The 16,658-nt window shown below is 37.8% G+C and overlaps 1 protein-coding gene, 2 long non-coding RNA genes and 1 pseudogene across 3 annotated transcripts; 1 reads left to right on the plus strand and 3 right to left on the minus strand.

The window, feature by feature from the left end:
* Window positions 1–1,154: 1,154 nt before the first annotated feature.
* On the minus strand, window positions 1,155–3,002 carry LOC149037697 (uncharacterized). The gene is made up of 4 exons (XR_016181001.1): window positions 2,941–3,002; window positions 2,744–2,813; window positions 2,424–2,506; window positions 1,155–1,473 (listed from the first exon to the last, which is right to left on the minus strand). It is a non-coding gene; the product is annotated as an uncharacterized LOC149037697 (long non-coding RNA).
* Window positions 3,003–6,696: 3,694 nt separating this feature from the next.
* LOC149037698 (uncharacterized) lies at window positions 6,697–9,407 on the minus strand. Its single transcript, XM_089186490.1, has one exon. It carries the CDS (start codon window positions 9,188–9,190, stop codon window positions 7,862–7,864), a length of 1,329 nt encoding a protein of 442 aa, XP_089042616.1. The 5' UTR covers window positions 9,191–9,407; the 3' UTR covers window positions 6,697–7,861.
* Window positions 9,408–9,706: 299 nt separating this feature from the next.
* On the plus strand, window positions 9,707–12,959 carry LOC149037699 (uncharacterized; annotated as a pseudogene).
* A 1,098-nt stretch (window positions 12,960–14,057) lies between these two features.
* On the minus strand, window positions 14,058–15,914 carry LOC149037700 (uncharacterized). The gene is made up of 4 exons (XR_016180830.1): window positions 15,826–15,914; window positions 15,629–15,698; window positions 15,294–15,376; window positions 14,058–14,376 (listed from the first exon to the last, which is right to left on the minus strand). It is a non-coding gene; the product is annotated as an uncharacterized LOC149037700 (long non-coding RNA).
* Between the last annotated feature and the right edge of the window lie 744 nt (window positions 15,915–16,658).

Consider the following 16,658-nt stretch of genomic DNA (forward strand, 5'->3'; position numbering starts at 1 on the left):
CTTATTTTAGAATATTCTAATAGATTTATAATATATAAAGTTTTGCAGTCTTCTTCACTCCGTTTTGCATGCTTCAAAAACAATTTAACAAAACTGTGACAGGGTTTTGCGCTATCAAAAAAATATTTTTCTCTTATTTTGTTCCTTACCTGCTTTCTTTCTTTCGTCGGCAAATTCATAGAGATTGCCTTTAGCAACGACAAGCAAAAGTTAAGCTATTAGACTCCATGATCTAGTTTCCTTTCTAAGTCTGGTTAATGAGTTGAGGAAAATATTTTTTAATTAGTAAGCTGCTCTATATACGGCACGTCATTGAATTCTAAGCTTGTTATTGCGATTAACTGGCGCGGTTAACAATTCGTCTTTTATCACGACGGTTACATCCTGATAATGAAGTGAAAAAAACAATTTAGCTATCGCGGTCGGAAATCGATTGATAGATGCTTAGGAATTATCAAAACTCGCCGAACATTTATTTCATTCTAACTTCATCAAGAACATTTGCTCAAAAATTCATCTTAGGCGTTCGCTCCATAACCACGAAATGTCTTTTAAGTTTTTTCTCAGAGGTCATGGTTGTGTGCAGTCAGGAGCCTATCTCTTCCTGTTGTGTGTTATAGAAATTAAAACAATAGACAATATGTAGGTAAAAAAGCAATTCTAGCCTGTTGCTTTTCATTCTGGCTTTGTGGCTTGACCAAGTTTTTATTTTAACACTCCTGGCGACAGGTCTGCGCGTTGCATTTCTGGTATTCTACTGGTATATACTACAGGCTTCGCTCCAGCCATGCTTTTTCACTATTGGACGGTGGGGGTTTTCGCAGGTTCTCATGCGTTTCTGGGTTCTTCCAACGGAGAAGTAATTTAGGATAGCCGTTCAAAACACGAAAAACAAAATTCTGTTTTTCAGGAATGAGCATTAACCCAGTTTTTCCGGGGTGGTCATCTTGAGGCAAGTCATTACCGGGACAGCTAAAGTAAAGTCGTTACCTGTCTCTCATCTCTATTGCGCATGACTGAAAATAAAAGCAGTTCGGCCTTTTTTGGCTAGATTTTGAAAACGGGGTTGGTAGAGTTCCAAGGGCCCTTCGTTTCATAAACAAACATAGGAAAAAAGGTACAAACAGGTCATAAAAAGGCGAAGTCAAAACAGATTGCTAATTAAGCTTTTATTTTTCAATCTTATGATCACCTTTTCAGTCTCAAGATTAAACAGAATATGCGCCCCTCCTATAACCAAAATCTAATTTTTCAAAGATGATGCAAACAAAAAAAAGAAAAAGGATCTTAGCACATCAGTCCAAAAATCAACAAAATCCTGGATTATTGTTGTTTTATATTTTCACAAACAACATTCGTCTTCACAATCTTCACCACCATTTTCCAAACACTCGTCAATACAATTTTCATCTCTGTCCCCATATCCGCAGGGATCATTGGAGACGTCATCGAAGGATGGCCTGTCAATGTTTTCTACAAGACAAAAACAAATAGTTTTGATGAGATTTTTGGACATTTTTGGTCATTTTCCCCCAAGATGTGGCTCAACAATGGGAGGTTACATACAACTTACAATTAAGATATCGAATGCGGTGTCCATTCCAATTTGTGACGATGAAGCAGCAGACAGTTCATTCTAGCTTCGTTGTTCTCAAAATGAGCTTTCATCTGTTTTCAGATAGGTAATTATAAATCTCATCTCATCGTAAGGCCTGGTTTAATGTATAGTTGATATTGAATGTGTTTTTCAAGAAGACTGAGTGCAGACCGAAGTTTGAATGTTAAAATACCAAACTTGATATTGATCTGTATTCAGTCATATGCACTGTTCAATTTATTTTCAAATCTAGTTCCGGACATTTTGACTATTTCTTTCTTTACATAAGATATTTGGGAGTTAATCATAGGATTTAAAGTATGTTTTCAAGCTCTGTTCTTTGAGCCTTCAAAACTTCATAGGAATTCCAAATTGCTCATTCAGAGAAGGTTACCATTAGGACGCCAAACCATCTTGAATTTAGCTGAGTGTTCTATGTGAAGATTTTTTTCAAATGAACATAGTCAAGAGTGCCGAAAGTTAGCAGTGGAAGCATTTGTTAGCATTTATTTCATGTAAACAAACCTCTTATGGAGAATAAGCACGGCCCACTACTTGCGTAAAACCGTGGTTTGGGTTAGACCTCGTTTAAATAATCAGCACAAAATGTTTCTCGTTGATACGCAATTGTAAGTTCATTCTTGTAGACAAAGAAATATTCTAAGTTTCAAAAAAAGCCCGAGACATTTCAAACGCTGAGACTCATTCCCAAAATATTGCTTAAATCCATCTTGATTTTCAAACTTTCTCTTTACTTTCCATTTCACTCATTAGTTCACTGTCTACACCATTGCTTGAACGCCAAGTATCTTTTGCATTTACTCACCTTTCCCGGTAGAACGTGATGTCACCGATACGATCATAACAGCCAAAATAAACAGGAACACAGTCTTCATAGTTGATGTGTCACTGTGAAAATCGAAAAAAAAATCCAATATAGCGGCACCTCCCAATTCAAAGCAGTGTAAAGAGCAACTCCCTCCCCACCTTCCTTACTTATCGAAAAACTTAGCAAAGGGACATACTGTAGCCTTCATAAGCAGAAAGTTTAATCAAGCTGAATATCTACTTTACCCCGATTGAGACCAGTCGCAAAACTATTTTCAGAACAGCAAGACAACTGCAATGAAAGATGTCTTGACCTACCTCAATCGCGCGTCCTTTACCAAGGTTTAAGTACCAAAGTTGAACTTTTCAGCTCAAGAATCACCAAGATCTGTTAAAAAGGGATTTCAAAGCAAATATTAAGTTATAAAATTGAGGTGAACGTCAACTCATAACTATTGCAGCAACAGACACGATACACACGCACACATGGGTTACAAACAAGCTTAGCAACTTACCTCAAGTAAAGCTGTTTTCACAAGCTCTAAAGACCAATTCGTTGCGGTAAAGCTAGTTTTCTTTCTCATCTGGGCGTGAGAAACGCTGACGTACGAGTAAACTGATTGGATTACAAAGGCTTCCGGAACCTTGTGATTGGTTCAAGCTAATATACTGTGTTTTAATTGGCCCATTATACAACGAAATTACAATAGTTAAACTCAAAGAAAGAAAGTCACGGTCTGAAACAATATGAGTTTTTGAAATTATTAGCTTTCGTTTAAACAAACCACAACATTTCAAGTGAGCTAATGGTCGAGAGTTAAAGCTCTGAGTAGAAGTGGTTCTGGCAAACTACAAGCTGAAATATGTACAGGCAACGTAATAAAAAAATCTAAAATGAACAAAATTGTCTTGTAAAAATTATCGATTGTTGCCCTGGTAACAAATTACAGTTATTGTCTACCTCATTAGTCTCAAGAGGATCAGAGATCTCTAATTTTCTATTTAACTTTGAACCATAACATTCTTGATTACAATTGGGTGAGTATCAAAGCAGGCATGTCTTTCATGCGTGTTGCTGCATCCAGTTCTTTTTAAGTGTTTTTTTACTTTTGGGTGTCTAATTTTTCACCAAACTGGAAAAGCCTTGCAACAGGCTTCTAGATTAGATAGACTAAACTAATTGAGCTTTTGTGTGTTCTGGCAAAACAAAATATTTTTTGTCATGAATATTTGTTCAGTAGAGGAGAAATTGTTTGTAACTAGCAATTCATACGAATGGCCGAAAAATAATGGAAAATGAAGATAATCCCTAGCTGTTGTTAAAAATATTTATTGAATACAGACGAAGCTAATTGACTTTTTGTGTGCTCACAGAACAAAACAGTGTTTATTGTGAATATCTGTTTAGTAGAGGAACGATTGTTTGTAAATAGCAATTTATATGAATGGCCAAACAGCAATGGCTAATAAAGAAAATCCCTTATTATTGTTTAAAAATATCTTATACAGAAATCAGATCACTATAGAAAGGCACAATTAATCTTTTGTTGCAAAACTCAGAGATTCTGAAATTCTAAAACGACCAAGGATAAATCCTGTAAATTGGCGGTTATGCTGGCCGGTCTTATGAACAGATCAGGCGCTTACGGAACTTTACTACCTTAAAATTTTTAATTCGGATGCAAAAGAAGAAACATATATTTTTCATGACAGAATTTGTCGGCGCAATTCTAATTTTGTCCGCTATTGCGGAAAAGCCCTTATTCATTGTGTGTGTGTGCGTGTGCGTGTGCGTGTGCGTGTGTGTGTGTGTGTGTGTGTGTGTGTGTGTGTGTGTGTGTGTGTGTGTGCGTGTGTGCGTGTGTGTGTGCTCACAAAACAAAATCATCTTATTGTGAACTGTTTGCTGAGTGGAAAAAACAATTGTTAATAAACAGCAGTTTATATGAATGGACGAAAACAAGTGGGTAAACAACTGATAGACATTTCAATATCATAATTCGATGAAAGAAAATGTTGAATTTAAACATTTTCAAAGTATAGCTAGTCTGGCTGATCCAGCCTTAGGCCTAGTTTATACGTCGCGCTACAGTCGAATTTAATTCAGACGAATTTAATTCCATTAAATTCGTCGTTCCGTCGACATAAATCGTGGCGTGGTTTTATGCGTCGAAATCAATACGGTCGAATTTAATTCTCTTCCCAACTGCAGTGTCTCTGGTCAGAGGTGTCATTTTGAAACAAACATGGCGCGGGCTAAGGCTCTGAAAACAATTTTCCTCGAGAAAATTTCCAGGGAAAGACAACGGCGACGTCAATTACGGCGTAATATGGTTACATTGGTGTTAATGAGGAAAAGGTTTATCGTACGACTTTGTTTGCTGACGTGTCTCCTGTTACAGTTAAGTGAAGATGAAATTAGCGCTCGAAGACCTCGCAGTTGTCGTCGCATTCATAAAAACACAGGTTGGTGGGAATTGGTCTGGGCGTCCTATGATGAAGGAAGATTTAAGAAAACCTTTCGTGTATCAAGGAATACGTTTAACTTAATTTTGAAGAGTATTCGACCTGATATTGAGAAAGATTTTGTCACAGAGCGGCCCGTTTCTGCCGAATGTAGGCTGGCTATATGTCTTTACAGATTAGGTAGAGGTGACTACCTATACACCATTGCGGAACTGTTTGGCCTTGGTGGGACGACCGTTCACAAAATCACAGAGGAAGTATGTGAAGCGATCATAAGAAACCTGTGGAAACCTTCGGTGCAAGCGCATTTTCCAATCACCAAACAGAATATTATGGAGAAAATGGTGGATATGACAGCGTTTTGGCAATTCCCCTGTTGCTGGGGTGCTGTAGATGGGTGCCACATCCCCATTCAGTGCCCTCCTGGTGGTCTGAAAGCCTGTAAAGAGTATCATAACTTTAAGAACTTTTATTCAATAGTATTGATGGCCATTGTAGATGCACAGGATCGTTTCATCTGGGCAAGTGTTGGTTTTCCAGGAAATTCACACGATTCCATCATTTTCCAGTCCACTGACTTGTGGCACAACATTACTGAAAACAACATCATACCATCAATTTCTCAAGTCATTGAAGGTACCGAGGTTTACCCGATGATTTTGGGCGATTCTGCTTTCCCATTCAGAGTGTGGTTAATGAAACCATATGGTAATGCTAACCTTACACCTGAAGAGGGCTATTTTAACTATCGTCTAAGCCGCGCAAGAATGGTAACTGAGCGAGCCTATGGACAACTGAAGAGCAGGTGGAGAGTTTTGTATCGAAAGCTAGAATGTAGACCAGATTCGGTGAAACTGGCCGCGCTCGCGTGTATTGTACTTCACAACATCTGCATTACCACAAAGGACAGCCTTCCTGCCCAACTGGATTTGTCAATTGATCCTTTCACACAAAAGAAAAGGTCCAGAGAAGAAATACGAGATCTGTTGCAGATGCGCAACTGCCCTAAGAGAAAGGATTCATCTCGCAAAGCTGGAGCAATACGGGAGGCTCTGACCAGGAAAATGTGGCAGGAAAAAGAAGCAAACGAACTGGAAATGTAGACGTGATTAAAACAATTTTTTTGTCATCCATGTTATTTTCAAAGTTCTCCATAGATTGTAACAAATAAATCACTTCACATTTCAGGTAAACTTCATAAAAGCAACAGTGTTTTGTTCCATAAAATAATCAACGTCCCTGTGAAGTTTTTGGTCAGACCTCAAACTCTCGCTAACTCCGGCAACCGTCTTAAACTTTAGCGCTTACTTCAAGAACCTGTTACTTGCCTTCACGCCGGAACGCGAGTTCTACGCTCTTAATCCACGGGGGTAGAAATGAATATTTTGTGGAACTGTCTCAATTTCAACTTAGGCATTACATGTACAAGCCCTGAAAATCGGCATTATATGAAAAACTCGCTTACTTCACTATTAGATTTCTTTTCAGTACACATAACAGAAAAAGAAACAAATTTGACCAAAGGTACTGAATGTCATGACATTCCTAATAAGTTTGTTGCATTACTTCTCATCAATGCTTCAAGCGACCCATTTTAAATGCAAGTTAGAAAGGCACAGGTCTCGAGTTCATGTTCAAGCAAGCAATGATATTCATTGGATCAAGGAATACTATTAATATATGACATTACGTTGCATCATTGTACATTTTTCAGACATTACATACAGTACCATGAGATAAACACTGTTATGATGAGAATTGCAATACTGTAATTCAGTTGTTATTTCCTTCGTTAAAGAAATGTATTGATTCTTTCACCATATTATTTTCCTTTGTTTTCCAACTTTTGTAATATAATTTCAAACAAATTAACAAAGGGATATAAAAAAATGAACGAAAAGATTCAAAGTGAAACACAACGTTTGAATGATTTGTAAACCATAATGTACATTTCAGTAATACACATTATGATATCCTGTTCCTTTCATGTTTTTGAGGGAACAACTTTGAAAGGGTATTTACACTGTCACCAGATGAGATGTATTTAGGATCATTTATAGGAAGGGTAGCCTTGAGGAGACAGCAGTACTTGTTTTCCATTACACAAGTTTTTGTTTTGACTACTCATAACCACAAAGTAAACATTAAACAGAGAATTATTGAGGATCATATCTTGACAACCAAAACTACCTATGGTGGTATCTCAGTGCAAAGAAACTACATGGGAACTCAGGTAATATTATTAATACCTCTGCTACCAAAAATTAAATAGTTTGGCCTGCACCTGTACATAATTTGCATCCACTTCAGGAACATTGCCAGGTATACCTTGTAAGTTGGCTATCAGCTCATTCAATCAATTATGACAGTTAACGTTACAAAACTTACTGGTCGGACATGATCACCACCTTGTTGATATTTGCTTTAAAATGTGTTCTCAAAGTGCCTTTAACACCCCCCCCCCCCCTCCCCACCAACTGTTTCCCCCAATTTTTCCCTCAAATAAATATTTGTATTTTTCTCTCAAATATATATTTGTATTTTTCTGAGCAAAATTCCACTGTTTTGTCTTAATTTGCTTAAGACCTGGATTTTTATGGATAACAACAACGACCAACTTGGACCACAAGAAGCATGGCTTCATTCCTGTTTGACATCACAGACTGCTTTCAAAGCATTTTTGCACTGCAAAGCAGTTTGTGATGTCATGAACAAGGAATAGATCCATGCCCCTCACAGCTTGATTGTGTTTGAGATAAAAACAGACTTAATTTGCAAATTCTATTAAAAAACCAATATTTAAACAAAATGCTACACTTCTTGAACCATCATATCAGTGCAATATTGAGATTTCTGCTGGTGGAAAAAGATTATTTGAGTTATAGGCACTTCAAGACCATAGTGTAGAAGGCTCTTTTTAAAGCAGTTCCAAAATAACTTTAAAATATTAGAGTGCATGCCAAGACCCTTTCAAAATTGGTATAACTGCGAAACACCAGATTGTCCTTGTGAAGTCATAGTTGACTGAACGTGATGTAGGAGAGACCGCTCATCATTTTTTGGAGCAGATGACATCAATAGTGTGTACCCAAAGGATGGGGTACTTGGGTGACTGCTGCTAGCTCTGGGATTGGACACAGATTGTTGTGCAAAATTATGGCTTTGATGATGAAAATCATCAGAATAAGAACTGCTATAAGGATGGAAATTATCATGGGGTTGCATGTTTGGATTGCTGTTGGGTGTTAGTAGGCCACACATCAACTGGAAGTACCTCATTTCCTGTTCTCTAGACTGCTTCATATCTTCCCTTAAAATTTGCAAAAGTTCTTTGGTGGGATCATTCTCAATAGTACTTTGAAGTAGTTCAACAGCTTTTGCCATCTGCTCAGTTTTAGCTCTTTTAGAGGCAGGTTTCTTTGCCAAGAAACGTTTACCCTTGGATGGGACCTCTCCACTGCTATCCATAAGGCTGGATGAAGTGCTTGCACAGTCTTCATCATCACCATCAACTTCTTGATCATTCTTGCTGGTATCTTGCTTGTCTGCATTTCCAATATGTACAGAGGGTTCACATGCATTTTCTCGTTGACATGAATCTCTAGTTTTAACAAGTACATAAAGAAGGTCAAACCATTTACCATATCCCCGTTCTTCAACAAACCTTTCAATACCTGAAGCAGTTTTCATTGTCATGCAGATCTGCTTACACGTACTAATGCATGACTTAAATTTATTTCTCATTTGTTGCACTTGGAAAGGAAAATCACTCCCGGTGGTCTTATTGTATTTGACGTTCAGCCGTTTCCGCACCATCTCATAAGCTTCAGTGTTGCTTGATTTCTTAGTATTGCAAAATATCAGTTTCTTGACCAGCTGGTCATCATTAACAATGATATTTACCATATCAGTAATGTGATCTTCTTTCCAAGTCGCTCTCCGCCCAATTCTTTTCTTCCTTTTCCCACATTCAGAACTCACCATTTCACCTTCCTCGATGAAATCTGACTCTTCTTCTTCTTCTTCTTCGCGAATACATGTTGTAAGATCCCTCTGACCATGGTCTTTGTCATCCATTTCGCTCTGACAATCTTTGACAAGCTTTTCTGTACAAAGAGCACTCTTGAGACAATACCCAACACGTTTATTTGGTTGCCAGCCGGTAGCTTCTTCATTAACTTCAGGAATCGAACATTCCGATCGAACACATACACTTTTACCACACGTTATACAAGAATACTTCGTTTGTCTCTCACAATTACTGCAAGAAAATGACAAACTTTTCCTCCAAAGCGCCATGGCTATGAACTACAACGTAAACTCGCGCCGAAATGCCCAAGAGGAATTTCTGCGCATGCGGAATACTCGAAAAGCTCGCCACGGGTCGCTGCGGGCTCGCCAAAATAAATTGAAATACATTAAGAAAATGTATGCATTTCATTCGACGCGAAGCTAGCGCGACGTTAAAATTGAAGACGCTTTATCGATATTTTATCCGTCTTACCAAGACGGATAAAACGTCTAGGACGACGGATAGCGCGACGTCTAAAACGAATTAAATTCGTCTGGGAAATTAAATTCGTCCTAGACGTTTTATCCGTCTTACCAAGACGGATAAAATATCGATAAAGCGTCTTCAGTTTTAACGTCGCGCTAGCTTCGCGTCGAATGAAATGCATACATTTTCTTAATGTATTTCAATTTATTTTGGCGAGCCCGCAGCGACCCGTGGCGAGCTTTTCGAGTATTCCGCATGCGCAGAAATTCCTCTTGGGCACTTCGGCGCGAGTTTACGTTGTAGTTCATAGCCATGGCGCTTTGGAGGAAAAGTTTGTCACTTTCTTGCAGTAATTGTGAGAGACAAAGGAAGTATTCTTGTATAACGTGTGGTAAAAGTGTATGTGTTCGATCGGAATGTTCGATTCCTGAAGTTAATGAAGAAGCTTTCAGCTGGCAACCAAATAAACGTGTTGGGTATTGTCTCAAGAGTGCTCTTTGTACAGAAAAGCTTGTCAAAGATTGTCAGAGCGAAGTGGATGACAAAGACCATGGTCAGAGGGATCTTACAACATGTATTCGCGAAGAAGAAGAAGAAGAAAAAGAAGAAGAGTCAGATTTCATCGAGGAAGGTGAAATGGTGAGTTCTGAATGTGGGAAAAGGAAGAAAAGGATTGGGCGGAGAGCGACTTGGAAAGAAGTTCACATCACTGATATGGTAAATATCATTGTTAATGATGACCAGCTGGTCAAGAAACTGATATTTTGCAATACTAAGAAAGCAAGCAACACTGAAGCTTATGAGATGGTGCGGAAACGGCTGAACGTCGAATACAATAAGACCACCGGGAGTGATTTTCCTTTCCAAGTGCAACAAATGAGAAATAAATTTAAATCATGCATTAGTACGTGTAAGCAGATCTGCATGACAATGAAAAGGTTTGTTGAAGAACGGGGATATGGTAAATGGTTTGACCTTCTTTATGTACTTGTTAAAACTAGAGATTCATGTCAACGAGAAATGCATGTGAACCCTCTGTACATATTGGAAATGTAGACAAGCAAGATACCAGCAAGAATGATCAAGAAGTTGATGGTGATGATGATGACTGTGCAAGCACTTCATCCAGCCTTATGGATAGCAGTGGAGAAGTCCCATCCAAGGGTAAACGTTTCTTGGCAAAGAAACCTGCCTCTAAAAGAGCTAAAACTGAGCAGATGGCAAAAGCTGTTGAACTACTTCAAAGTACTATTGAGAATGATCCCACCAAAGAACTTTTGCAAATTTTAAGGGAAGATATGAAGCAGTCTAGAGAACAGGAAATGAGGTACTTCCAGTTGATGTGTGGCCTACTAACACCCAACAGCAATCCAAACATGCAACCCCATGATAATTTCCATCCTTATAGCAGTTCTTATTCTGATGATTTTCATCATCAAAGCCATAATTTTGCACAACAATCTGTGTCCAATCCCAGAGCTAGCAGCAGTCACCCAAGTACCCCATCCTTTGGGTACACACCATTGATGTCATCTGCTCCAAAAAATGATGAGCCGTCTCTCCTACATCACGTTCAGTCAACTATGACTTGAGAAGGACAATCTGGTGTTTCACAGTTGTACCAATTTTGAAAGGGTCTTGGCATGAACTCTAACATTTTAAAGTTATTTTGGAACTGCTTTGAAAAGAGCCTTCTACACCATGGTCTTGAAGTGCCTATAACTCAAATAATCTTTTTCCACTAGCAGAAATCTCAATATTGCACTGATATGATGGTTCAAGAAGTGTAGCATTTTGTTTAAATATTGGTTTTTTAAAAGAATTTGCAAATTAAGTCTGTTTTTATCTCAAACTTTAATTTTTGGCAGCAGAGGTATTAATAATATTACCTGAGTTCCCATGTAGTTTCTTTGCACTGAGATACCACGACAGTTAGTTTGGTATGTTTTGGTTGTCAAGATATGATCCTCAATAATTCTCTGTTTAATGTTTACTTTGTGGTTATGAGTAGTCAAAACAAAAACTTGTGCAATGGAAAACAAGTACTGCTGTCTCCTCAAGTCTACCCTTCAGATAAACGAGCCTAAATACATCTCATCTGGTGACAGTGTAGATACCCTTTCAAAGTTGTTCCCTCAAAAACATGAAAGGAACAGGATATCATAATGTGTATTACTGAAATGTACATTATGGTTTACAAATCATTCAAATGTTGTGTTTTACTTTGAATCTTTTTGTTCATTTTTTATATCCCTTTGTTAATTTGTTTGAGATTATATTACAAAAGTTGGAAAACAAAGGAAAATAATATGGTGAAAGAATCAATACATTTCTTTAACAAAGGAAATAACAACTGAATTACAGTATTGCAATTCTCATCATAACAGTGTTTATCTCATGGTACTGTATGTAATGTCTGAAAAATATACAGTGATGCAACGTAATGTCATATATTAATAGTATTCCTTGATCCAATGACAACCACACTCTGAATGGGAAAGCAGAATCTCCCAAAATCATCGGGTAAACCTCGGTACCTTCAATGACTTGAGAAATTGATGGTATGATGTTCTTTTCAGTAATGTTTTGCCACTAATCAGTGGACTGGAAAATGATGGAATCATGTGAATTTCCTGGAAAACCAACACTTGCCCAGATGAAACGATCCTGTGCATCTACAATGGCCATCAATACTATTGAATAAAAGTTCTTAAAGTTATGATACTCTTTACAGGCTTTCAGACCGCCAGGAGGGCACTGAATGGGGATGTGGCACCCATCTACAGCACCCCAGCAGCGGGGGAATTGCCAAAACGCTGTCATATCCACCATTTTCTCCATAATATTCGGTTTGGTGATTGGAAAATGCGCTTGCACCGAAGGTTTCCACAGGTTTCTTATGATCGCTTCACATACTTCCTCTGTGATTTTGTGAACGGTCGTCACACCAAGGCTAAACAGTTCCGCAGTGGTGTATAGGTAATCACCTCTACCTAATCTGTAAAGACATATAGCCAGCCTACATTCGGCAGAAACGGGCTGCTCTGTGACAAAATCTTTCTCAATATCAGGTCGAAGACTCTTCAAAATTAAGTTAAACGTATTCCTTGATAAACGAAAGGTTTTCTTAAATCTTCCTTCATCATAGGACGCCCAGACCAATTCCCACCAACCTGTGTTTTTATGAATGCGACGACAACTGCTAGGTCTTCGAGCGCTAATTTCATCTTCACTTGACTGTAACAGGAGACACGTCAGCAAACAAAGTCGTACGATAAACCTTTTCCTCATTAACACCAATGTAACCATATTACGCCGTAGCTGACGTCGCCGTTGTCTTTCCCTGGAAATTTTCTCGAGCAAACTTGTTTTCAGAGCTTTGGCCTGCGCCATGTTTGTTTCAAAATGACACCTCTGACCAGAGACACTGCATTTGGGAGGAGAATTAAATTCGACCGTTTTGATTTCGACGCATAAAACCACGCCACGATTTATGTCGACGGAACGACGAATTTAATGGAATTAAATTCGTCTGAATTAAATTCGACTGTAGCGCGACGTATAAACTAGGCCTTAGTCTCATCAAATGTCGGCACTATAAGAACCAGCGATGGTAAATTTTATTCTATACGCTCACATAAACATCGTTTGAAAGGAAAAATAACCTCGCTAAAATGAATAAGTATTATGGAAATTTTCTACTAAAAAAACAAATTTTAGTCCGTGACTGGCCTTGTGACCGGATCGTATGACAACATGGCGGTAATGCCAAGCTCTTTTTTTAGAGAGAAAACCGAATCAAAATTGTTTTATCTTCAAGAAACAAATATATCCAACAGATCTACTTCTCTACTCCATGAGAGTTTACCCCATACTTTAATATTAACAGGAAAATTTGTGTCTGTACCATGAATTTATTCTTTTTTTAATATTGCCTGCATGTAGCTAAAAGTTTATGGAATCACGATGCAAAATTTTTTTGGGGAGAAGATACAAGAGTCTGGACGGCGGATGAGGGAAGTTTCTCAGTGAAAATCATGGATAATAGAATTCCCAAGAACTGCTGAGATGGAAAGGAGAGTTGGGTTGGGTTGGGTTCCTCCAAAGGAGAAGTAATTTAGGATAGCCGTTCAAAAAAGAAAACAAAATTTGGCTTCGCTTTTAAAATGTTCTTCAGGAATGAGCATTTAACCTAGTTTTTCCGGGGTGGTCATCTTGAGGCAAGTCATTACTGGGACAGCTGTAATAGAGTCGTTACCTGTCTCTCATCTCTATTGCACATGACTGAAAATAAAAGCAGTTCGGTCTTTTTTTTAGCTAGATTTTGAGAACGGGTCGGTAGAGTTCCAAGGGCCCTTCGTTTCATTGACAAACATAGGAAAAAAGACGTAAACAGGTCATAAAAAGGCAAAGTGAAAACAAATTGCTTATTAAGCTTTTATTTTTCAATCTTATGATCACTTTTTCAGTCCCAAGATTAAGCAGAATTGGCCCTCTTCATATGACCAAAAACTAATTTTGCAGAAGATGATGCAAGGTTAGAGGCAAAAAAAAGAGCTTTGCTACATTTTGAGGACGGATCGATAGAGTTACAAGGGCCCTTCGTTTCATAAACAAACATAGGGAAAAAGGCACAAACAGGTCATAAAAAGGCGAAGTCAAAACAGATTGCTATTTAAGCTTTTATTTTTTAATCTTATGATCACCTTTTCAGTCTCAAGATTAAACAGAATTGGCACCCCTCCTATAACCAAAATCTAATTTTGCAAAGATGATGCAAACAAAAAAAAGAAAAAGGATCTTAGCACTTCAGTCCAAAAATCAACAAAATCCTGGATTATTGTTGTTTTATCTTTTCACGAAAAAAATTCGTTTTCACAATCTTCACCACCATTTTCCAAACACTCGTCAATACGATTTTCATCTCTGTCCCCATATCCGCAGGGATCATTGGAGACGTCATCGAAGGATGGCCCGTCAATGTTTTCTACAAGACAAAAAACAAATAATTTTGATGAGATTTTTGGACATTTTTGGTCATTTCCCCCCAAGATGTGACTCAACGATGTGAGGTTACATACAACTAACAATTAATATATCGAATGCGGTGTCCATTCCAATTTGTGACGATGAAGCAGCAGACAGTTCATTCCAGTTTCATTGTTCTCAAAATGGGTTTTCATCGGTTTTCAGATAGGTAGCCATAAATCTCATCTCATCGTAAGGCTTCTTTTAATGTATAATTGATATTGAATGTGTTTTTCAAGAAGACTGAGTGCAGACCGAAGTTTGAATGTTAAAATACCAAACTTGATATTGATCTGTATTTTTTATATCTACTGTTAAGTCACAACTTATTTTCAAATCTAGTTCCGGACATTTTGACTATTTCTTTCTTTACATAAGGTATTTGGGAGTTAATCAAAGAATTTAAGGTATGCTTTCAAGCTCTGTTCTTTCAGCGTTCTAAACCTTCATAAGAATTCGAAATTGCTCATTTAGCTGGATGTTTTATGTGAAGATTTTTTTCAAATGAACATTGTAAAGAGTGCCGAAAGTTAGCAGTGGAAGCATTTGTTAGCATTTATTTCATGCAAACAAACCTCTCATGGAGAATAAGCAGGGCCCACTACTTGCGTAAAACCGTGGTTTGGGTTAGACCTCGTTTAAATAATCAGCACGAAATGTTTCTCGTTGATACGCAATTGTAAGTTCATTCTTGTCGACAAAGAAAGATTCTAAGTTTCAAAAAAAGCCCGAGACATTTCAAACGCTGAGACTCATTCCCAAAATAATTCTTAAATCCATCTTGATTTTCAAACTTTCTCTTTACTTTCCATTTCACTTATTAGTTCACTGTTTACACCATTGCTTTATCGCCAAGTATCTTTTGCATTTACTCACCTTTCCCGGTAGAACGTGATGTCACCGATACGATCATAACAGCCAAAATGAACAGGAACACAGTCTTCATAGTTGATGTGTCACTGTGAAAATCGAAAAAAAAATCCAATATAGCGGCATCTCCCAATTCAAAGCAGTGTAAAGAGCAACTCCCTCCCCATCCCCCCCTCCCCACCTTCCTTACTTATCGAAAAACTCAGCGCAAAGGGACATACTGTAGCTTTCATAAGCAGAAAGTTTAATCAAGATGAATATCTACCTTACCCCGATTGAGACCAGTCGCAAAACTATTTTCAGAACAGCAAGACAACTGCAATAAAGATGTCTTGACCTACCTCAATCGCGCGTCCTTTACCAAGGTTTAAGTACCAAAGTTGAACTTTTCAGCTCAAGAATCACCAAGATCTGTTAAAAAGGGATTTCAAAGCAAATATTAAGTTATAAAATTGAGGTGAACGTCAACTCATAACTATTGCAGCAACAGACATGATATACGCGCACACATGGGTTACAAACAAGCTTAGCAACTTACCTCAAGTAAAGCTGTTTTCACAAGCTCTAAAGACCAATTCGTTGCGGTACAGCTAGTATTCTTTCTTATCTGTGCGTGAGGAACGCTGACGTACGAGTAAACTGATTGGATTACAAAGACTTGTGAACCTTGTGATTGGTTCAAGCTAATATACTACGTTTTAATTGGCCCATTATACAACGAAATTACAATAGTTAAACTCAAAGAAAGAAAGTCACGGTCTGAAACAATATGAGTTTTTGAAATTATTAGCTTTCGTTTAAACAAACCACAACATTTCAAGTGAGCTGATGGTCGAGAGTTAAAGCTCTGAGTAGAAGTGGTTCTGGCAAACTGCAAACTGAAACATGTACAGGAAACGTAATAAAAAAATCTAAAATGAACAAAATTGTCATGTAAAAATTATCGATTGTTGCCCTGGTAACAAATTACAGTTATTCTCTACTTCGTTAGTCTCAAGAGGATCAAAGATCTCTAATTTTCTAAACAACTTTGAACCATAACATTCTTGATTACAATTGTGCGAGTATCTAAGCAGGCATGTCTTTCATGCATGTTGCTGCATCCAGTTCCTTTTAAGTGTTTTTTCACTCTTGGGTGTCCAAGTTTTTACCAAAGCCTTGGAAACTGAAAAAGCCTTGCAACAGGACTTCTAGATTAGATAGACTAAACTAATGGAGCTTTTGTGTGTTCTGACAAAACAAAATATTTTTTGTTATGAATATTTGTTCAGTAGAGGAGAAATTGTTTGTAACTAGCCACTCATATGAATGGCTGAAAAATAATGGAAAATGAAGATAATCCCCAGCTGTTGTTTAAAAAAATTTATCGCA

The sequence above is a fragment of the Pocillopora damicornis genome, chromosome 11 (assembly GCF_964200805.1).
Source record: "Pocillopora damicornis chromosome 11, jaPocDami1.2, whole genome shotgun sequence".
Classification (NCBI taxonomy): domain Eukaryota; kingdom Metazoa; phylum Cnidaria; class Anthozoa; order Scleractinia; family Pocilloporidae; genus Pocillopora; species Pocillopora damicornis.

What these genes read in the sequence shown, in the direction of transcription:
- LOC149037698 (XM_089186490.1), bottom strand. Translation starts at nt 9,190, where the DNA reads ATGGCGCTTTGGAGGAAAAGTTTGTCATTTTCTTGCAGTAATTGTGAG.